Source organism: Chlamydotis macqueenii, chromosome Z (assembly GCF_036417535.1).
Source record: "Chlamydotis macqueenii isolate bChlMac1 chromosome Z, bChlMac1.mat, whole genome shotgun sequence".
Taxonomy (NCBI): domain Eukaryota; kingdom Metazoa; phylum Chordata; class Aves; order Otidiformes; family Otididae; genus Chlamydotis; species Chlamydotis macqueenii.
In genome coordinates, this window is record NC_141593.1 from 68585636 (window position 1) to 68609699 (window position 24064).

At 38.0% G+C, this 24064-nt stretch overlaps 1 protein-coding gene across 3 annotated transcripts in view; it reads right to left on the reverse strand.

The window, feature by feature from the left end:
* Window positions 1–247: 247 nt before the first annotated feature.
* Window positions 248–24064, reverse strand: part of ELAVL2 (ELAV like RNA binding protein 2) — an 84042-nt gene continuing 60225 nt past the window's right edge. For 2 of the 3 annotated variants that reach the window (XM_086770097.1, XM_086770095.1), the window contains 5 exons: window positions 20692–20795; window positions 8579–8732; window positions 5832–6057; window positions 3431–3469; window positions 248–2951 (listed from right to left, as the gene is read on the reverse strand). In XM_086770097.1, coding sequence (XP_086626223.1) covers window positions 2624–2951; window positions 3431–3469; window positions 5832–6057; window positions 8579–8732; window positions 20692–20795 — 851 coding nt within the window. In that variant the 3' untranslated portion in view covers window positions 248–2623. Of the gene's footprint in view, window positions 2955–3430; window positions 3470–5831; window positions 6058–8578; window positions 8733–20691; window positions 20796–24064 lie in introns of all 3 variants that reach the window. The other variant, XM_086770096.1, reaches the window with a different exon arrangement.

The window sequence follows — 24064 nt, forward strand, 5'->3', positions numbered from 1 at the left end:
CACTCAATTATTGTGTCAGCCTAAGTATTGAGTGGTTCACATAAAACCAAAGTTGAAAGATTCAACACTAATTGTAACATAACAGACCTGGTACCCAGCTCCACTGTCTTACCTCCTTGTTGGTAAGCAGGACCCTATGATAAGTTAAAAGGCGCTCAAAGGCTTTGCAGAAACGTTTCATTCAGATTGCTTACCCATTAAAGCACAGGACAATGTAGTAAAAGACCTGCTCATGACACTGTTTTCCCTTCAACTTTGTTTATTGATGTACTGAACATGAAAAAGTACGAAGGATCCAAACACAAAAGAAAACATGTACAACCTCTTAAATACTCAACAGAATATATTTTCTATTCCAACAGATGTGAATTAAGTCATACTATACAACTTCAAATAAATACCAGCCTTATATTTTTACTAAGTGCTCTGATAAACACTGTAAAGTGAAGCCCAATTTACATGCCTTCTCATCAATGCCATTAGTTGCTACAGTATTACAGGTAAGAAGCATGTAGCTACTGTTTTCCCCACATTGGAAAGTTTGTGATTTCTATAGTATATACAATTTGAAAAGCAGAGGATTAGCTTTAAGAATCTAAATGCACCTAAGAATGAGGAAGTGCTCAGAAAGCCAATTGATTTTTGAATAGCATTGAGTGGGTCAGCATGAAAACTCGCTTATTCACTTTAGCACGCGCTTCACAGTATATGTACTGTACTATACTGAAAAATTTATAACTACAATTTAAAAGAATAAGAACCAAAAGCAACTGCAAAGATAGTGTACAACTATGTTATGCATAGAACATTGCTTTTTCTAAGGGGAGCGTATGAGCATCTCAGTTTATACAAAAGCAGGACGTAACTACATAGTTGTCAGTGCATCCTGGTGAAGGCATCAAACCCTCAGCTTTTTTTTTTAAAAATTTAATTATAAGCTAGATGCTAATCAGAAAATATTCTGTATTTTTTTCTTAAATTTCTTCAATACATGGTAAAGACTTTTTCTATTTCCCCAAATAGTGATTTAAGCATCATACAAAGTTAAATTTCAATAGCATACAGGTATTTATGGTTTTGTATGAAAAATGTAAGGAAATTTGTTCAAAACTTATGATTATACTCATCTTTTACCACAAACATATTTATAAACCAAAATGTAGCATCACCATAAACAGCTGAAGCTAGACTATCTACAGACAAAAATAGCAACAGATCTGATGCACTGTAAATTCAAGTCCTGAGGACAACAAAAATGAGTAAGCAGACCTCAAGTAACAATGTTAATGCCATTTACAAAGAAAAAACCCATACAAAAACATTCAAAATTGAACATCACTTGGCATGTAACTTAAAAAATAAACGAAAAATCAAAATTAGCTGAAAGGTTCATAACTCAAGGTCTTATTTACATTACACAAAGCTCAGGTGTTAGCCTTGAACATAACTTCCAAAATACCTCCAAATATACCCAACTCAGGCCACTTCTGCTGATTTGCTACTGTGCAAACCATGCTCAATGTCTTTTCTTCAGACAAAACAATTCTTCAAACAATAGCAAGTACATCACTAAACACCATGAGCTCATTCTGAAGGGAATTCTTTAGGAAGAACAGATTTTTTCCCCCATCTCTCAGTATTTTAAGTTTCCTGCTTGCTCTTATATTCTTAAAATTTTCATTTGTGTCAAAATCACAAATTAATGTGAGCCACCTATCACTTAATAACCAGGATGATCAAAGACTCCACTGATGATTACAAAAATGAAACCAACAGTGCATTCCATTGACTCTACTTCTTAATACAAAGGTCTCAAAAGTATTTCTACATCATATGTCTTTCTAAATTTTCCCCAACAACTGCAAATCTCCTGGTAAGTTTTAAAAGCTCACTAGGTGTCATATGAAGAGATTTCTCAAAGTATTCAAGTCAAAATATTTGTTCCAGGACCAGTAAAAAGTTTCTCCAAATTTTTTTTTTTTTTATAAAAATAGATGCTTTTTTAAACCCACATCAAAGAGGCTCTTATCTCTTTGGCAAGGTACTGCTTTACGAAAAGTTCTCCAGTATTCTTACAATAAGCTTTTATAATGTGTTCCCGTTCCCCAACCCAAATGATAACTATAAAATAAATACTGCTTATAACTTTATAAATAAAATGTAAACTTCAAATACTTTTCTTAAACAACAAAACAGCAATGCATTAAAATGTAAATTAAACACAAGGCAAATCAAGAAATAACATTAAAAAAACCAAGAAGTGTAACACAAAGCCTCAGTATTTACTCATAGGCTAAAGGCAGTCATGTAAAAAGAAAAAACTTCTTCCCTTAGCTGAAACATTTTAAAAGGTCCACCTTCTCCAAAGAAGGCAATAGAATATGCATTGTGACAGGTAAAAACCCTGTACGTCTTGTCAATATTCAAACACAAAAGATATTTAAGAAGTTTTAATTCAAATATTAGCAATAAAAAAATCTCACATATTCTTAGGATGCTAAGTAGTCATTTTATCCCCATTTCCACACTGGCATACAACAAAGGCATTTACTAATGAATAAAGATTCTTGTAAATTGCCTTTGTTGTATATTTTTCATGTATTAATGCACTGAGAATAACTTGTTAGGCTTTGTGCGTTTTGTTTGTTTTGAAGGAGACCTGCAATACTCTGTCCCCAAGGCGGTATCCATTCAGGCTGGCTATTGCCATAGCTGCCTCATCGTAGTTTGTCATAGTCACAAATCCAAAGCCTTTGCACTTGTTGGTGTTAAAGTCACGGATGACCTTCACATTGGTTACTGCTCCGAAGGGTCCAAACATTTGCCAGAGGATACTCTCATCAGCATCAGGGGCTAAATTATACACAAAAATGCACCATCCAGTTCCTGCATGTCCAGGGATATTAATTCCAGCCAAGCTGGTCATTCCATCAATGGTCATTGGAGGAAATCTACTATGGAATAGGGGAAACAAAACAGAATCATAAAATAGCTGTTCACAGTAAATCCTAGCAAAGAAATTTCAAAATAAAAAAAGACTATTATACCAGGCTTTTCACAGCATGAATATGTTGGCTAGACTATTAAATAAGGTAACATAGCAAACGTTTTTCCACAACTGCACAAATGCTATGTACAATACTATGCACAAGTAGGCGGAACAGTGTGCCAGGTCTGTCTGAAATGAAGTAACACAGAAAAACAAAAGCAAAGCATGCTATAAAACCAGTGAGGATTAGTAAATTGAAACAGGAATTCCATGGAACTGCTACAGAAGGTTTGTCTCTTTCATGCACACTGCACCAAAATGAACAACTTCAGCTGAAGTGTCAACATGCAAAAGTCCAACGTAAGTCTTACTGGAAAAGTAAGATTATGCAAAATACTGAACAACAATTTGGTTATTAGGAGCCTTATCATCTTTTATTACCTCTTTACTCCATAAGCCATGTTGAGCAGATTGTCCAACCTGCAAAACATTTAGCAAAGTATTCAGTCTTCAGACTTTTTCACCTGTTAATCTTAAGGAAGCTTGGTATATTACTGCCATGTTCCTTGCACTGCACAGAATCTCATGCAAGCTGAGGCACTTTATTACACCTGATACGGTTAGCAAATACAAGACAGATGTTCTTGTGCAGTACCCACAACCATAAATAGTTCATTCCCAAAAGTGCACCACTACCACAAGTTTAGCCTACATCAAATACTGTTAGCCTAAATTTACAGTCGGTGACCACCTCAGTGAAATTTTCCAGATTACTAACTTGTTTTGGATAAACACTTTACTGAGACTTCTGGCAGTTTGCTGACATGAATACCCAGACAAATGTAGAGTTTAGCAGTAGTAAGAAATGCTAGAACATGAACTGCAAAGATGACTTAATTTTCCTACTCTTTTCTAGAATAGTGTTTTTAGAATATATATATACACACATATATTAGACTGTAAGCTTTCTCTGTGTGTTTCTTCCCTCACTTTCTCCCAAGCTGCTCAACTGTAGAATGCAACCACAATTATGAATGCTTTGGAATTACCTAGACAATACCCAGAACATGCAGCACCACCTACCAGTCCTAATTACCTTATTTCTGAAGCCCCTCAAAGTGCTTCTCTAAGAAAACTTGTACCCTAAAGAAGCTCTAGTTTCTTCCTGGCAAAGCCCAAACACATAAAGTGTTGTTCAACGTTCTCTTCAGGACTCCACAAAATATGAGCTTAGGTAAAAGATGGACATTTGATTTAGTTTTTAGCTTACAGCTACCTTACAGATCTGTACCTGGCTGTGATTTCTCCCCAGCAATGAGCTACAGGATTTAAGAACCTTTACTGGCATACAGAATCCAGACTCAAGTGCTGTAGCAGTGTAACTACGCCTGTACACAAAAAAAAACTTGAAGAAAAAAATGTTTGGTCTTGTTTGCAGCTAAGTAAAGGTCTCAAACTACAGAGCATTACGACTCAGCAGGGAGCAGGGTTTGAGGGATGCAGTGACAAGAAAGCAAGCCACTGAAGCCCTAAAAGAGCAGGAAAGACAAAATGAAAATATGCCTGACTATCACTAGACTAAGTGTGGATGACAGAGGTCTACTGTCATGAACATTTGGAGGTGGAGAGGACTGCAAAGAGTTCCAGAAACACCATCACTTATAGGTCCTTGCTGTAGAGCAAGAGTTGGTTGAGGACTACATATAATAATGGTATCATCATAACAGTTTTCACCAGTTACCTGGATAACTTAAATATTCTGCAAGAATTCTCAGGGGCATTCACTGGACAACTTTTAAAGATGTGACGTTTAAATGGGCATTCACAAAATACACTTCCTTTTAAAACAAAAATAACACAGAATTGGTTATCCCTTCCCTTATGGTACAAAGCCTACTCTAGTGCTAACCTTCACACCTGTTAAGACACCTTGCAGCACGTAAGGCTGAAAAGCTGAAGAAAAGAATTCAGAAGTTCTGTCAGAAGTGCAGCCCATAATCTCTGGATGTTCAGCCTAGAAGTGAGGGTAGTCAACGTAGAGCTTTTGAAGTTTGGTATATTTGATTTGAAGCAACCTGCCAGCTGATCTTGTTTCTTGAAAATTAAAACAGAAAATGTTTTGAGTATACTACTGTTTAACACATTCTAGTCATATAGCCCAAGGGCAGAGGGTAGGAAGAAATGATCAAAATCACTGAAAAAAAAAAATCTGAAGTTGACAATATACTGTATTTGTTTCACTTTGTTTTCACCATCTCTCTTTTTCAAGACACTAAATATCACAGGGAACCGTATTCAAACACAATGGGAACATATATCCGCAAAAAAACGCATTCAGAAAATATTTGAATAATCTTCGTTACAAAAGTTGGTAATAAGAAAAACAAAGCATGGCATGCATGACTTAGGCAACTGACCAGGAAAAAAAAAATGGAAGTCAGAATGGGGAGGAGAGAGAGTGTGGAAGATGAAGCTGGCTGTGGAATGCCATATGGCTAAGAAGAAAATTGAATTGCCTAGGTCAACGTTAACTGAATCAACTTGAACGTTAATCAACAATAATCTAGGAAATTAAAAATAACCTTTAAAAAGGGAATTTTTTTTTTACTGATTCTGCAGAAGAAAAATGTCATCTTGGTTTAACTCTAATTAAGTGGGTTTATTAGATGCTATCAATAGGATGGAATACATTTTTGCATAGCTGAAGTTCAACATTTTCACATGTTTCCTTCAGACACAGAAATCAGACAGGCAGGGGAGGGAAAGAGTGGAGGGAAACAAATAGGCCCATGCGAACACGTGGCTTCTAGCATAGCTGCACACAAGTATGTATCTGACTTACCTAAAACGTTGAGCCTGCTGAGCTAGAGGTGCTGGATACCTTCTGTTTGGAGAATGGTACAGCTGGGAAAGGATGGCCTGATTGGTTTTTTGGCTTGGATTGTTAGCAAACTTTACAGTGATAGGCTCTGTGGCACCTGGAGGTTTCTGGCCATTCAAGCCTTTGATAGCTTCCTCTGCTTCAATTCGCTTGTCAAACCGGATAAACCCCACGCCCCTTGATACCCCTGCATAGGGTGAAGGAAGCATATAATAATTAATTCAGAGACTCTGGAATATTAGATGTTAACACTTGATCTTCATAGTATACTGCTATGTTAGAGGTCAATTGCTGTGAACACGCAATAATTTAGAGCTTATTAGAACTGAGCTTTTGCACAAAGTAGTAAGACTTTTCTACTTTATATATGTGTATAAAATAAATATACAGAAATAAAGAAATCAACTGACATAAGATACATTGTGTAGAAAGCTTGGAAGGTTGAGGGAAAACACAGTGGAGACAACTTAAACATAGTGAACCAAAGGGTAATTCTGAAACAAAATTTTGGAGGGGATGGAGGTGAACCTAGAACCAGCTGCACTGTAACCTCTGTTCAGTTCATGCTCCTCTGCAGTATCTGAATTCAAAGAAATTCTGTAAATAGCCTAGTCATCTGCTCCCTAGCAGCAAGAAGTGGCTTATGGTCTCCTGCAGTATCCTTTGAAGTTCCCTTTGGAACAAACATGCTAAGAGGACAAAGAATGGACTGCAAATTCTGGATGGCAATAATGGGAATTATGGCCCTGTTTTAAGAGCTCCTGGTTAACTTTAAGTAAAGATTCAGTTTCAGCATACTACCATAATTTTGTAGGTGTTGTTCATGAAGGAAATAATTTTATTGGGCCATAGATTCTTCCTTGGTATAGAAAAGTCAAAGAATATACAAGGAGATCAGCAAGTGTTTATGGTAGGTCTTAGGAAAATTGCACCTCAAAAATTTATACTCTGGCTTAAATATAAACTGAGGTGTCAATACTTAAACCATTTGACATTAAAGCCACTACAGCCAATACCAGTTAGCTGCACGCTTTGTTGTCATATTCCTAAATCCATTTAGAGGCCCCTTATACTTTGTTTTGTGAAAAAACAGACAAGTTAGATACTTGTCCTCCCTTGAGAAAGACATTAATGACAAGAAATGTGTTCTGCTCATACACAATGATGATTTAAACCATCGAAGTGACAATGAACAGGTGTAAGAAAGCTTTAAAGAAGCAAATGTCACAGCTTCAACTTTGCTTTTTTTATCTGTCAGTTTGTGTCACAACCTTATTATTCATACCATTTTGAGTCTACCTCTTCCAAATTACTAAGGAGGAGGAGGGAGGAAAGCTTAAACTTGAAAAACAGTCTATGCCAGAGAGCTACTGTGCACACACTAAGATTTATGAGTACTCAGAATTACAGTACACATTTAAAAATTTAATTACATTTATTTGGCCCATTGGTCAAATCCCACCATTTCTATGCATGGATATGCAGAAGCACACTGTAAACAGCTATTTATTGCAAAAAGACTAGATATCCCATCTGTAAATTCGCAGCTTCTATAAGTCACTATTTGGCCTCTAGCTTTCCTTTCTGTGCCTCTCTACACTCTCAACTCATACTATTAAACACTAAGTATTATGTGTCAATATTGAGATTTCTGTTAAGATAATGCAATTGCAAAGGAATCTGTAGGTCCTCTGCAGGTCAGCCAATTATCAAACACTGGCATACACAACCCTTTCAAAGTAAGACCATTTTGAAAACCTTCAGTTGAAAGCTGTTTGTCACTCACAATGACATGTGACTTCAAAAAGGCACAACTATAAAAATCCAAGCTAGCTGATTATTCAGGGAATAATTAGGTAAGTAAGTGAATTCTTCTGCCTCACACCCCTAGTTTTCTGTAAATATGAGAATATGGAGCACCCTGCTCCTTTGTATTTTGCCTTGCACACTCAATACTTCTGTTAGGTACTTGGCACTTCATTTGATTGCTTATTTTTGGAACAGGCCTGCTGCAAGCAGGTGAGGCAGCAAATTATAAAGCTCCCCAAGACCAGCAATTTGAGCCAGCAAAACCACATGCCTTGCTGCGCAAGCCTGAAGAGTAACCACAGAGTGTCAGTGACACCCACTCACTGGTTAAGATACATACTGTAACAACGCAACTAATCTGCTAAGGCTCAGTTCTTTAAGGCACTGCTAAGCACAGAACTCATCTGCTTCTGAAGTACTCAAAGTTCATGTTCTTCACTATGCCCAAAATTAATGAGGCAACCTTGCAAACAGTCTTAACAGCAATTACCAGTCCAGGTCTTTTATAATCCAAGCCTCAGAGAACCAGCTGTGTATTTCTGCATAAAATTTTATTTTCATAAAAAAAAAGTGTTTAATAGCATTTCATAAGGTGCATAGGGACTATTTTCACACAGCAGCTTGGAAAGGAAGATTATAGTAGCTGTAAATTTATTACAAGCCATGAAACAAGCTTCAAACCTGCACCTTCAGGGTGGAAATGACTCAAGCTGGCTCAGTACACTCCACAATCTATTTTTGTCCATGCATATTTATGAACAATTCCAGCAGAAAATTGCATTTTCTGGCCTACATACACCTTTCATACATTCTAGAGACAAGATTATTATACTGAAAGGTGAAATATTTCTTAAACTGCCAGTTCAAAAATGAGAGGAACAGCAAAACTGTCTACTTACCAGTGACCTGGTCAACCAGAATACGAGAAGTAATAATGCGTCCATATTGGGAAAAGAGCTGCTCCAGTTCTTTTTGAGTCATGGTTTTCGGAAGTCCACTAACATACAAATTTGCGTCTCTGATAGAAGCTGAACTTGGTCGCGCATAAGAAACCTCAAGAAAAATAAAGTAACAAAACCTAGAAATCAAACACTTTAAAACAGCTGAAATAGGACAGTGTCATCTCTTCTGAGATACTGAAATGTTTTTAAAGGCAACCAAAGATGTAACCTTTCAAAGCCAGTTAAGCTTTTTTTTTTTTTTTTCTGGTGCTGGCTTCTGTATAAACACTAAAGGAATGCAACAGACCATGCTGGAGAAGCTGACTATGTGAATGCATATATAAATTATAATTTAAGTACTTTCAAATGAAGGAAAAAAGCTAGGTACACACTCCAGCAAGCCTTGGTGGGGAAAAAAGTGTTCTCAGCTAGCTTACTGTAACATTAAAAAGACAAATTTAGTAAGATCCAAGAATATTTTTCTTTTCATTGTCATAAATACAAGGTATAAAAATCTAATTTTGAAGTTTTTCTGTGTCAAAAACACAGAAAGACAGTTCAAAGCACTTAGAGGTTTTCGAGTGTTTTTCAAGTGCCACACCTTTTGTAGACCTGTTGAGCTTGCTATCAAATTATACACAATTGTTCCTGAGGTCAAGATAAACTCTGCTACATCACTTTCCCAGGCCTAAGAAGGAATGACAGAAATAGGAATCCAACTTGCATTTCAGCACTTCAGCAGCTTGCCAATTTCTGCAACAGAGACGCCACACAGAACACCAAGTAACATGAGCTTCTCATGTCTGTCTGGGCAGAAGTTTTTACCTGCTGCTTCAAAGGGTCAAATATTTTATTAAGATTGTCAATTAGATTCTTCAGCTAATTTTTTGATGACAGCAGTGAGGCAGTAGCACAGGTTGCCCAGAGAGGTGGCGGATGCCCCATCCCTGGAACATTCAAGGCCAGGCTGGATGAGGCTCTGAGCCACCTGATCTGGTTGAAGATGTCCCTGCTCCTTGCAGGGGGGTTGGACTAGATGACCTTTAAAAGGTCCCTCCCAATCCAAACTGCTCTGTGATTCTACAACCTAAAAAACTTGTAGCTGTCCAAAATAACATGCTATCCAACATAGAGCCCTACGAGCCACAGTGCCTTGCTCTTTTAACATAAGAGCCACACAAAAGCTGAAGACTTTTGCTTAAAGTGCTTGCCTTTTCATCTCCCACACAGGCTGCTGGGAATAACCTCAGCCTTTTCTCCTCATTTACTTTTTTTTGTGAAAACGTGCAAATTTAATAATAAAAAAGCTGCCAGTGTCTAATTCTATAGTCAGAATGGCAGATTTTCCCAGTTTACATACAGTGTTTTTCAACTCCAGTAAAGCTGCACTGAAGAACAGTTTATTTTCCACAGGAGCTGAGCTGAGTCCACTGAACTCAAGATTACTTAGCCCTCTTTCTTCTACGTGCCTCCTCGCTTTTTTATATTATTAGAAATACACACCAGGGAACTGTGCACAGAAGAGCTAATGAGAATTGCCACCATCATGGTGCCAGGTAGAAAACCACAGACTCTTTAGCAAAAAATGGATCCAGTGTCTATGACACTAAGTGTAAAGAACCAGCCAACCAAAGACCCCACCAAACAAATACTAAAAAATACTCCTGATGTGGTCATGGCAGCGATCTGCTGTGTGACTCTGGACAAGTCTTTCCACCTTAGCTTCCCATATCACAGGGATCTCTTCTATAACCCAATCAGTGACAATGGGTATTTTCCAATCAGGGTTTGTTTGTTGGGGTTTTTTTTGGGTTTTTTTTGTTTGTTTTTTTTTTTTCCTGGTTGTCACTGGGGTTTTTTTGTTTTGGTTTGGGTTTTTTTGTTTGTTTGGTTTTGTTTTTTTTTCCATCTTTTGACACCTCTTGTGACTTTTTCAAGATACAGTGTGAACAGAAAGCAGACTAGCTAGGATTAAATTTTCCATTTTGACTTGATTCTTGCCATTTAAGAAACTCAACACAGGATTATTCCTATAAGACAGTATCAATTACTAGCTAGCATCACATTCACACAGTAGGAATGTTCAGGACTTAAGTGCCAGTTACCTGCCACAGGAAGCCTCTCTAATTATCAGAATTGGAGCAGTAAAAGGAATTATGGCCATTTTGCAGAACCGTAAGTAATTTATCCATACTCTATGCAGCACCAATTTAAATTACAGCAATGATGGAATCTTGTAAACTACTGAAAACAAAATATATGTTACAAAACCAGCAGTCATGCTGCTGCATGTGACAGATTACTCGATTTTCAAGAGCCTTTCACAAGGTAGATGAGAAATTTACCTTGTCCTTCAGGAAAGGCCAATACATAATTTGGATTTTTTAAAAAAAACTTGCTGGAGTAGATTCAACACCAAGTCGAACTCTTATCAGCAACATTAACTCTTTCAGAGGAAGAAAGGAAAGACCCTACTGTTTTTGTTTAAATAACAATGAAGTGTTATTAATGTAAAGTTTGATGCCAACAGAAGCAGGCAAGGTCAGGCACTGCTTCTAGATAAACTAGATGAAGACAGATACACAGCTGCATGCATCACTGGCACATGTCAGGTTTATCTATCCATTTTTAGTTCTCTCTGGTACTGAGATACACTGAAAACTGTTCTATCCAGCCCTATTTACATTGTCAGACAAGTTTTTCTTTCCATATGCATTTGGTCAGGTCCTCTGGAGAGAAGTCAAAATTCCTGGGAGTGACCATCAGCTAAGAAATGAAGAAAAACAATGACTTATCTTTATATTTAACAAGAAAGCTACACAACTGCTGGTTAACCAACATTTCACTGAGATATTAAAAAAAACCCCAACGTTTGCTGAAGATTAAGGACATATTTTGGACCTTACATTAGTTTTGAACTCAGATAAATACCTGTTACTAAGATGCTTTCTAAATAAGCATCCTTGCAAACACTCAGAATAGAGGTTGTAGAATGTAAGCCTCACTCATTTCAAACAGAATAAGAGGAGTCTGTATTAACAGGAGATATGAAAGGCCTCCCAAAACCCCTAAGCTATACTTTATGATGCTACTGTTGGGCAGATTAGTCACAGGAATAACATCAAACTGAAATCAGCACTTCATTGCCAATATCCAAACACTAGTCATCTAAGTCATCTAAGCACCAGAAGTTCCAGTCAGGCAAGAAGTTTGGAAGAAACCATTTCAGGAACCCAATGTAACTGAAATTTTACGTTCTCTGGCAAAATATTACTAGTGATCTGTGATTACTGCAAGTCAGCATCACTGGAGAAAAGCAAGGACACCACAAAGTGTTACTCGTATAAGGGAACTAATTCCCATGCAAAAGAAGCTTGCCTGGAGTACAGGATACACAGTCGCTATGAACTGTTGATGTCAAAGTCCACTCATTTCCCTTGTGACAGACTGACAGCAGAGACTCCCCAGACTCATCTCCCTACCTGTATCCTGTCGGTTTGCTCATTCAGCAATTACTTGCTGAATAGATAGCTCTAGATTCAGTCTCTTCAAATGCAACACATATGCACTGAATTAATAGCTGTACTAAAATATTTCTTATACAGCTTCTTCAATAATAGGTGAATATTTACTAGACAAATATTAAGGTTATGCAATATCAAAACCACTGAAGACAATACAAGTCAAGAAGCAACCAGAAAGCCTACAGTTTTAAATATTTAACTATGACACACACTGTACAGCACAAACACAGCTACTCAGACACCAATTTAAGAATGGTTTTACTGGAATCTTCCACTTCGGTTTGTAGGAAAGACACTTGTTCCTAGAAATGCAAACATTACAACACCAAATCCAAGTATTTTCACTGCTTTAATATTTCCTTTCTTAACATCAAGACGAATTGATTTACAATTTTGAAGTCAAAACTGAAAGTTAACAGGTTAAACAAAGAAGTTGTCAAAAAAGAGAAACCCAGTCCCTAGAAATGAGTGTTTCAGTTTCTTACTATCTTTAGACACCTGAGCACCATACTTCCATCTTTATCTTATAGCTTATTAGTAGTATAGAGGGCAAACAGAGTGGTTTTAATACCTGTAAGTACTTTAGGAAAAAGTGATATTAAATTCTAAATACTTTTACTTAAGGTATTCTTGCAGGTCTTTAAATACAATATTTTTAAGTGTTGAAATCTAGATTTCAATAAATGTTTGCATTCAATAACTTCCAATGTAAACTTTCAGCTTAGAACACTGTTCGCCTTGTGGATAGTATCTGGTTCTTTTAAAATGCACATTTGGGGGGGGGGGGGGGTGATGATCAAACAAAAAAATCCAAATAAATTACCACCCAGTCTGTGCACATGAAAACTGGTTAAACCTCCCTGCAAACCAGACAGATTTATATTGGAAAGAGGATACTCTAGGAATATACAACCACCCTTGGCAAGCACAGTAAAAACAAGAACATATTTCTTTGGTTTTGTTAACAGCAATGTTCTCAGACACCATTGTGCCAGGCAAGTGATCTTAAGTCACACTTAAATTAGTATATGAGATGTCATGACTCAAGAATTCTTCTTAATTTGATTTCCAGTAACAAGATGCTGCAGCACACAGCAGAGACCAGGTCTCAGCTGTCACTACCCAGTGACAGGTTGTTGTCTGAAATGAAAGATAGTTCCACTCCAAGCAAAGCTTGAAGGCCACTTTTCCCAGTATACACAGAACCGTCTCGTTAAATACGTACATGCTGTGCACTCGTTTCTGTGGGCAAAGCAAACTGGAAACATGACAGACCTCCCTCTGTAAGGACAATTTAAACTCTGTGGAATTACAAACACATACTCCTCAAAGCTTCACTTATGGGTGTAGATTCTTCCTTAGGATTTAACTGATTAAAGACAGAACACTGCTCAAAGAGGAAGACCTCGAAACTGCTGCTGTACGTACCACATAGGAACACCAGAAATATGCTTTCACAAGACTTGGTCTGAAGTGGATACATGAGACCCAAAATGCCATTTAGTGAACAGAAGCAAATGTAATAGTACAAACATGTTACCAACAGAAACCAACTGGAAATTTTGCTACAGACAAAAACAGAATCCAAGGTTTTCCCAGAAGTGACCAAGATACTACATTTTACTTCTACTATCAGAAGTTTATCATACTACTATAAGAGAAGGACAATAATTAAGTTCACTGGCTTCTTTCTACACTAAAACAGGAAATGAGAATTATGCACTACAATCACAGAAGCGATTCTGCTGTTTTGCCTTCAAAAGGACTAATTTGAAAGAACATTTTAAAATTTGCAATTGTAGCTATCATTGCCTCTTCAATGATAAAAAATACTTAAACTAGAACTTAAATATAAAGAAAAGTTATGAAACAAAGGGAGATCTAGTCTTCAAATATTTTTCCCATTTCCTGCTTCTCACTTTCTGATAGTCTCAAAATCCTTCCTCCATACTTCACATTCCTGATTCTGATCTGATGAACACTTCATCCCCACTCACGCCCAATCACTAAGGGCATCACAAATTTCAGACACCCCAATTAAAAAAAACAAACATTTCATATTTTAGTGGACAAGAGTACACAGGATAACATCAAGTCCTCCACAGGAATAATATGAACAAGAACAAAATCTTGAAGCAGCAGATCCCAATTCTCCCTCTGTTTTTGGAGTTGAGGTGAATCTGTTCAGATAAGCTTGTTTTTTCTGAAGGAAACAAGTATATTTAAGCCTCTCCATGTTTGTGTCTAGGGAGCTGCTGCTGACAGAGATGCTGACAAGCACGTCCCCGAGTCTCTTTTGCATTATTCATTCCATAGACACATCTTATAGAAATGCACAAAACACATCCACTGCCATTTACAGTTATTGCTTCACTAGAATATCTTACCACTTTTAAGGAAAAACTATTACTGCAGGGATGAAAGACACTCAGAATCAATATTTAATTAATATGTGAAAAAACTTGAAAGCCAGTAACTTAATAGAGGTCAATTTGTCTCAAGACTTCCATAATTTAAAAAATAACTGCAGCTGTACTTTACAATAATAAGAGCATTCTTGTGGAGAAAACAACTACTTGTATTTCAAGAAAAACCCAGACAGATGTCCATGCTTGGCATCTGCAGCATTTTGGATTCATACAGAAAGTTATATCCTACTTAATGAACTCTGCATAATACAGGGAGGACAGAAGACAGGAAGATGCATTACCAATCTCGCTAGTAACAAGAGTTTGTTGGTTTTACTGGTTTTTCACTTGCTTAGAGCTAGAGTTTTGAGCAATGCTTGCAGTCTTCCTTCAACCTCTTATAATACTGTTGGCTCCTTCTAACATCTCCATTTCTGCGTCAGAAACCCTCTGTGGAGGCTCTGAAAGGACCTTAATGCATCACTGAGGTTTTTTGGCCACAAACCTGCTCAGCAGCCTTAGGGTGAGCTGCACTGGTCTAAGGATCCTCTGCCTCAGGGAAAGCAGGGACAGACTCCTGCAGGAAACTGATCAGCTTCAAGGCAGCACTTTTGAGGTCCAAACAGAAAACGAGCTATGTAGTTGCTGAAGGTAAGATTAGCACATTTCATAGTTCAGTCTGACACACAGAGTTATTGTTCTCAGAGTGGTTAGGCATTTATGAACAACTGCGTGGCTGTCATGTGGTTCACAGAAAGTGACAGCAATATGCATCCAGAAGTGAATCCTCCTCTCAAAATTATTTAGAACATAAAAAAACAAGCAGCCAGCTTAAGCTGGTTAAGTAACATTCAAAGTCTGAGGGGATTTGAATTTTAGTGAAGAACAAGTTTAACCCAGGGGTAAAAAGGCACGTTTGGGGTGGGGAGGGGGATTTAAAATGCAAATGCTATCAAAGCTTTAACCATAACACAACTAAAAGACTGCACAATTACCATTTATATAACTCTTGCAGAAATTTAAGGGGAAAAAAACCACGTTTACCTTTGTTCCAAGACAAATTGCTCTTCTTCAGATCTGCTAGAGAACTTCAATTTTACCTTAAAAAGACAGTCCTGAGGTATTTAATTACCCTGTCAAGACCACTAAATGGTCTGGCACTATGCCCTCCCTCTCAATCTTTGCTGATTGATAGCATCAGTAAAACTCACTAGCTTTAATTAAACGTCCAAATAGGATCCCCTTTTGCTACTCACTAGATCAATGTTCTGTAGTGCTGGGTGGGGGCAGAGGCAGGAGGCGAGAAGGTAAGGAGGGTTTCTCTTACCTTCACAGCTCACTTGCCTCTGGTATTTTAATAAACTTTTTACGCAACTCATATTTCATTGCTTCCTAGGGACACTAGTTAATGGAAAAATTGGTACAAAGTGACACCACTGAAATTTTCCTCTACGAGTGGTGAAGACAGGAGTAATGCCAGTCTTTAACTGTGAAGTTAGTGCAGCATGTAAAACTAGCATGTTTCCTCTTACAGCATTTTGTAATTTTGTGTATTTATACACAGTGTTTTCAAGAGTACTATCATAGTTAGAAGCTCATAAGGGTGGAGATCTTGAGTAGTTAAGTTAGAGGCTAATTCCTTTAAAATTAATCTTATTGTAAATCTAAGTAATGGTTCAAGGAAATAAGTGAAATTGCATTGTATCATGCCAAGTTTTAAGGACACTCTGCCTCAGAGGACACTAATGAAGCTGTAGCATATCTGTCACTTCAAGTCTTCCCTTGCTTTACTGCACTTCTTTGGGCATTTGTAAAGCTGATAGTTCAGTATTCACTCTTCTACCAAAGCCGTAGCTAGCTTTTCTCATCACCCAGCATTCTATAGTAGGGCAGTTAACTAGGTGATGATGGCAAAGTAGGACATCTGTGCTTGTAACCAAACATTCCAACATGAAGTTGGCAGAATGTTACATCTTAAGCTTGATTTTTTTTTTTAATATATGCAAAGCTATAAAGGAGTGGGAAGAAGATAAAATATTTCTTAAATCTCTATTCCCCTGACAGGTGATAATTACTCATGTAAACACCCCAATAGTCCAAAGAGAAGGAAACCTTACTAAATCTGATTTTTAAGAATTACTAAGCTAGGTAAAATGCAGCTAGATAATCAATGCCATCTTATGAAAAAGGACAACTCCTAGGTCTTTAGCCTGGACAAGCTTTTGTTTCCCCTTTCCAACATGTATTTTAATACATGTCTATACATGTTATTACCAGTATGAATAAGAAAACTACCTGCCAGCTCTCACATGCAGAGGCTCTGCCACTTTATAAAGGCTGTCCCACACTGGAGTGCTCTGGACAGGACAGGAGGGCTCCTCAGCCTCAGTTCACCTTGCAAGGCAGGGACAAGCACTGCATTGCTGCCATCTGCAGTGTCCTCTTGGCAGCTACAATCCACAGAAGACCACGTCCATCATTCAAGCAGTCTAGCATCCCCAGAGAAAAGCCAAAGAGATTTTCCTGTGTTCTCCCGCTACCCCTAATAATCCAGGTAAAAAGCTGCCTCCTATTCAGCATCTTACACAGCTCTACACCAGTTAAAGGACAGCCTATTTGTTTGCCCACTTTTTAGACAGAGAATCTTACTACACTTTCTTGTTAATGTAGAAGTCTTTGACACCTCACTAACAGATATTCCTAAACAGATAATCTCACAATAAATTCACTTGTATATATATGTTGGTTTTTTTTAAGGGAATTTTCCCAGGAGCAAGAGGAGAAGAAGCCACTGAGGATTTCCCCTCTCCCAAGCAGAAGTCAAATCAACAAAACACACACTGAATTTTCTTATCACTGAGTCTTATGTTGTTTGCTCCTCTGACTTTTCCACATTTGGGAAGAATTGATCTTTCCAGGACAATCCAAATGAAAAAAAGTCAGACAAGTACATGGGTAAGCAGAAAAATCACCCCAAGCACAGAAGTCTGTGCTTTCCCTGGCTCTTAAGTAGAACAGAGCCAAAGTGCTTCCCAGCTGCAGCTTCTTACAAAAGAGAAGACAGAAAATGTTTTATATCTGAGATACAACTGGTTTTCACACTGAAGTTGCATAATTAAATGAAGCCAAAACTTCACAGATTACCTGCAAGACGCCTGCTTACATCAAAAATAAGCCATGAATTTTGCCACAGAGGGCACCATCAAAGATGCACAGGTGTATTGCCTAGCAGAGTGGGCACACACCTAGCCATGCCTTCCACATCAATGCATACCCACTCCGCAGTTTTAATATTCAAAGGTCAAAGCAGAAGGCAACACAACTGGCACCTAAGACTAAGACTGACAGGACTTGATTTGGAGGTATGAATCTGAAATTTGGTTAAGATACTTTGTAAATAGTTCAATACATTAATTCATAAAGCATTCCACAGGATAATATTCTTTTTTAAGAGGTATCAGGTATTAAGTTTTAATATCATTACCCATACAGAAAAACTTAAGCCAGCATTTTGCTAATTCACCTAATACATTTTATTTCAAGAAAACAGTAGGTAGCATCCCCTTTTTGCAATAAGAGAAAATATCCAATGACTAATAGGCTAGTACAGAAGCAGCAGATGAGAGGTAGGTGTCATGGCCCCAATCTAGAACACAAGATATCAGGATCAGGACAATTCCAAGTGGGAATGCTCCCAGTCCAGTCACAATGTGAGGATCCATCACCTAACCAACAACGTTCCTTCCAGTTTTATAGACTAATAGGAAACAAACACTTTCAACCATCAATCTAGTGAACTACTAAATATTTCTACAAGAAGTCCCAAAAATGTATAGAGAGAACAAACATTTTTTTTCTTTTGAAGTCAAAATATCAACTAACACTATGCTATCCCATCATTTTCTGTATGAAGGTATATGGAAAAAACTCACTGACATCCATTTTCTAAAGCTGAAAGTAAATGTAAAAGGTCAGATTCTGAGTTTGCCGAACTTTTTTTTTTTTAAAACAGGAGAAACAACTGTCCAATGTCCAAAAGCTTTAGTCTCAAATCACATCGGGGATCTCCCTAGCCTCTGCCTCTTCTGCTATGTGGAAGGAGGTAAAAATCAGCCTCTCTAAACAGCACCTTGGGAGAACCCAGTCATGAAAACCTAGCCTGAAACCCAGCTTACATCCAAGAAGAGTAAAGGAGAAGAGAGTAAAGTGGTTTTTCCCCTCAAGTCTTGTACACTAACACTGAAATATGCTGAAGTTAAACAGGGCTGAATGTGGGTTGCTAGAGTCAGAATTTTACCTGTAACATGAAACTAACATTTATAAATATCTGTTTAGTCAGGAAAAAAAAAAGTACTTTCTTTAATTTGGTGACAAAGTTATAATTTTGGCTTGTGGTAATTTATACATTTCAGATTTTCCTTAGCTAAGGACATCTAAATCACAAATCCCTGAAAATTTACACATAAGTTTTATTCTCACTGCAAGAGTCACTGTTTGCTATTTTTTATAACCTACAATTCTACTGTCATGTTCTGAGAAGGCAGGAAGGGAAAAGTACCAATGTCATCACCCACATCTGTCTACTCCATTTTTACGCCCCTCCCCCGATATTTTTATAATCAATTTTTAGTGACTGTCACTGCAAACAGTGACTGTTTGCATTAATCACTTAGAAAGATGAAAGAGGATTAAGAATTCATATACTGGCACGTTCAAGTAAGTCACTGGAAACCTCCTTAAGAAATCACTTTGATTTGCAAGACTGGGCTTGATTCTTTATAATAACATCATTTTTTTTGCGTAGCTATATACAGTCACCAGAACTTTCAACATATTACCGTGGACAGATGTGTTTTTCATTTGTCCAGTCAAGACATCAAATGCAAAGATACAGTGTACTTGCAATACTACTGGAACACAAGCCCATTCCCTTTCTCACCACCACCCAAAAAGACAGCTTCAAAAAACGTGGAGCACAAAATGACTTTTCCCAATTTTCCTCCGAAGCAGAAAATGGAAGAGACTGCCAATGGAGAAGAAGTCTGCCAGAAACATAGGGAACTTTCTGCAGCAAAGCATCTACCTATGTCTTATCCATTGTTACTGTAAGCCGTGATTCACTGTTTGTTAAACGGCAGTATTTAAGTTTCAAGTAGTGTAACCACTTCATGAGATTGTATGAGTCCAGAACTGGTAGGGCATTCTAACCATAATTACTGCCACCTTATTTTTGTCTCAGTCATCTTTAAGTGGCTCTGCATTGCTTTTTAAGTTAAAATCTCTTTAGAATTGAACTTTATCTTACGGTTCACACATGATCCTAGTTAGAGGGCAGCCACTATCCAAGTGATCTGCTAGCAAACCCTGCTGTTTTAATGAGGAAGAATGGGCTGGTTGGAACATGGACTGCCTTCAGGCACCAACACATGCAAAACATGTTCAAAAGTCTGCATTCCCTGATAAATTTTATTTCATCTCCTCTCTCTCAAGATTCCAGAGCCCAAACAATTGCTCAAATTAGTATCCTCACTCTTCTGATACTGCAGTAAGACAGTAGATGAGAGAGTTACTCTTAAGATTTCTGCTTCTAGAAATTTAAGAAACTGAATGCAGTAAACAAGAGGTGCAGGAGTTGCAACAACTGAAAAACCAGGAATCCCAAACATGGGAGACGTAGAGACTTGAGCCCTAGAGTACAGTAATTCACAGATAACCAAAACAGTTATTTCAGCATTTCATTTTAAGGATTTATAAGAGAAACAAGAAACTCGTAATCTAAAAAAGGGAATATTAGTAAGTCAGTTACACCACCTTTGAGAAAATAAGGAGGAAGCACATAAAACAGCGTTCAGGTTATATGCAATATTGCATAACAGAATTTCTCAGTTAAAACAATTCAAGCTCACATCTAAGATGTTATCAAGTGCACAAAAAAATCAACATTTTTCATAACCTACCACTCTGCATCTAAATGGACTATAAAGGACCAACCATCTGCTACATGATGAAATCCTAGTCTATTCTATTGACATTAGCTGAATGCTTAAGTTACACTTGGTAAGGGAAAACAAATCATGTATCAGATCAACAAGAAGTCAAAACACTTCAGTTTCTTTAAATCATAATTAGTACTACATACTTTTATGGTTTTAGTTTGAAGTCTCAATCCATTCAGAGTGTTGATAGCTTTTTCTGCATCCTTGGGGTCAACGTAGTTCACAAAACCGTAACCCAAGCTCTGTCCTGATCAAAGAGAGGAAGAAGAGTGATCATTAGTACCGCAGTGCTACACAGTGCACTGAAGAACAGTATCTGCCCCAGACAACAAAGTTTCAGAGGCTCACAACATCTAATTTTTCCAGTAAGGTTTTTTTCCAGTAAGGTTTTTTTTCCAGCTAGTTTTTAACTAGCTTCCTCTGTTTCCACAGACTGCCCTAAGATCAACACAAAAATGGCTACAGTCATTGCAATTAAAGACTGAAAAATACCTATGCAAAATAGTTGTTACAATCTGTTAGAGTCTAAAGGAAGCGCAGAACCTTCAAGGTTAAGGCAACATCAAAAATCCGCTAACTTTTGAACATTTTAATCGAACATTGAAAGTAGAGTGGCAAAATTCTGCAATTTCAATGCTTGAAAGTGAGTGTGTTCTAAATACACTTCAATATCAAAATTTAAGCCAAATTAGAACCCAAACATTTTTACAGATGTTATTCACACACTAAACAGTCTCTCAGTAGCAAGGCATTTAAAGGCTCCTTTTGTTCCTATATTTGAAAAAACCGGTTCAAGTAACTGGTCATGAGTTAAATATCGTGCAAAGATGCAACATTTTCAGGTTTTTAGCATTGGTAATTCAGATGATAGATGGACACAAAGTGTTTTTAATTAGCTCTTAATCACTGAAACACAGCCCATTTTTAACAGTGTATTCCATCTAAGCACTTATCAAACACTTGAGAGTTTAGAAATACACTATCCTTACCTAGCTGCCTTCAATATATCCCGTTAAAAGTATTTTTAGCATGTAAGAATGCAAACAGGTAGCAAAATTTAACATAGCAAAAGGACATCACTTTGTAAGAACACTATCCTTCATTAGGATGGACCTTTCCAGAAATACCCTCTCAGTACTCCTTGACCATTCTTTTTTTAGAAACTGAAACAAGGTCCAAAAAACAATCAACAAGCCAAAGGGAACCATCCAATATATCTAAATCACACAATGCTAGTTTGAAAGATTAGCTTGGAGATATAACAATATAAAAGGATAAACAATATTACATAAGGGAAAAAATGGTAAATTCATTTATTGCCAGCAAAGATATAAAGGAACCCATGCTGCACCGAGTTCCTGCCTGAGGTCCCACCCATACGCCACAGTCCTTTGTGAAACAGCCTCCTTCAGACATCCACCTACTCTGGCGTGGGGTCCTCCCCGGGCTGTAGGTGGATCTCTGCTCCTCCGTGGGCCTCCATGGGCTGCGGGGGCACAGCCTGCTCCACTATGGTCATCACCACAGGCTGCAGGGGAATCTTGGCCAGGAGCTGCATTACTCCTTCCCCTCCTTCACTGACCTTGGCATCTGCAGCTGTTCCTCTCACAAGAAAAGTTCTTCACAACAGAATCTCTTCACATCATGCATCTCATCTCCTCTCCACTTTTTGCAGCCAGGCCGGGCCGAGTCGGGCCCAGTCGGCTGCCTGGCAAGAGGCCAGAGGGTGAGGCCTGTGCCTCCCCGTCTCCGCCCCCGCCCCCACTCAGCTTCTTTACATCTTCTCTTCTCCCTTTTTTTCCCCCCGTTTTCCCCTTCTTAAATACGTTATCGCAGAGGCGTTATCACAGAACATTCTGCTACCAATTGGCTCAGCCTTGGCCAGCCGCAGGTTTGCCCTAGGCCCGGCCGAGTCCACTAAACAAAGGGGAGCGACTTCTAGCAGTTTCCTACAGAAGCCACCACCCTAGGTCCCCCCTCACTAAACAAAACCACAACAAGGAGACAAATTATAGGACAGTCCTGTTACAAGAACTGAATTTCAGAAGGAAAGATCACAATGAAGACTTAGGTTGGACAACTGGAGATGTGACACAAGTGAAGAAACGACAAAAAGACTGAGAAACTTAAATGGTTGTTTAGCAAAATTCAAGCAAAGTACGATTTTTCCTTATGGTAACTCAGATGGATTATGCAATGAAAAAATACATCACTACACTGCACTGCACATTTCCACGAGATGCAGCTATTTACACCATTTAAGAGAGCTTACTGTTGAATTACTGAATGCTCAAAAGCAATTACAAGCCAGCTGACTTCACCTGATGATCCTTATTATCACTTATGCAAACCTCTCTTGAACTGGAGGAGAAGTAAGATCTAGAGACAAGGCAATTTTTCCTATTGTCCTGTTACTACTAAAATTATTCATAATAAGCAACAGAGATGGTGACATGAAAGAAAAAAGTAAGTACTGAAAGCTGTCTGAACACTGATGCATCTTACTACCTAGATAAGTCCTCTGCTGAAAAGGCATTCCTGCATGAAACACTTGGTTGCATGAAACAGTCAAGGTGTCCTGAAGCATTCCCCAGTCTGGTGTTGGGAGACTAACTAACGAGATCTGTCACAGAGATTGTTCTAGACTGGACAATTAATAGGATGTTATTGAGTAATAGTGCAGAGCAACAGATCACCTATTTTCCTGCTGGTTGCTGTAGTCTGAAGGTTTAACTCAAAGTCCACTTCCACAGTAAATACAGCTCATTTCCTCCTTCTGAATGGGGAACCTGACATGACTTGTTTCTTGCAGTGTCTACTGCCGTTCTCAGTTGCATACACCCCCCCACACTTTGTTATCAATTTAGAGATCATATATTCAGATTATAAGATGAAGCATTGTTCTTTTTCTAGATTCAAAATGATATCTCTGCACTCTAAAAGCTGGTGGTGCCTCCTTTCTGTTGTATGTCTACTGACATACAGTTTTAAGGGTCGGACTGCTAGTGGTGATCAGCTGTCCGAGGCAGCAATTTATGCCCCAAATGGATTGAGGACAGCACCTGTAAACAGTAAGACACAGTTAGACAAGTGCACGGTAACAAAGGTTTTACTCTTCCTAGATCATCTGTATATAATTACCACCTCTTAGCAGTTTGTTCTTCTCAAATAATTTTTACTACATCTAAGCTTCTTGTTTCTCTGGGAAATACAGAACCTTAATTCTAAACAGTAATTCAACTGCACTGGAATGTAAAAGAATCTGAAAGACATTCCAAACTGAATTATCTACCCCTGTCAAGCCTTTTTTTCTTCTTTCCAACAAACCTGCATTATGATTCTACTCTTATGTTAAGGAGTTACACAAGCAGCTGAACCAGACCATGTAGTCCAACCACACCAGGCCTGCAATTAAGATGTTTTACAGCCTTTCCTCTCAACCTCCCTGGGAAATTGCCTGCCTGACAATTCTTGCAAGAAAGAGGTATATTCATCAACCTTCATTTCCTTCCTTCT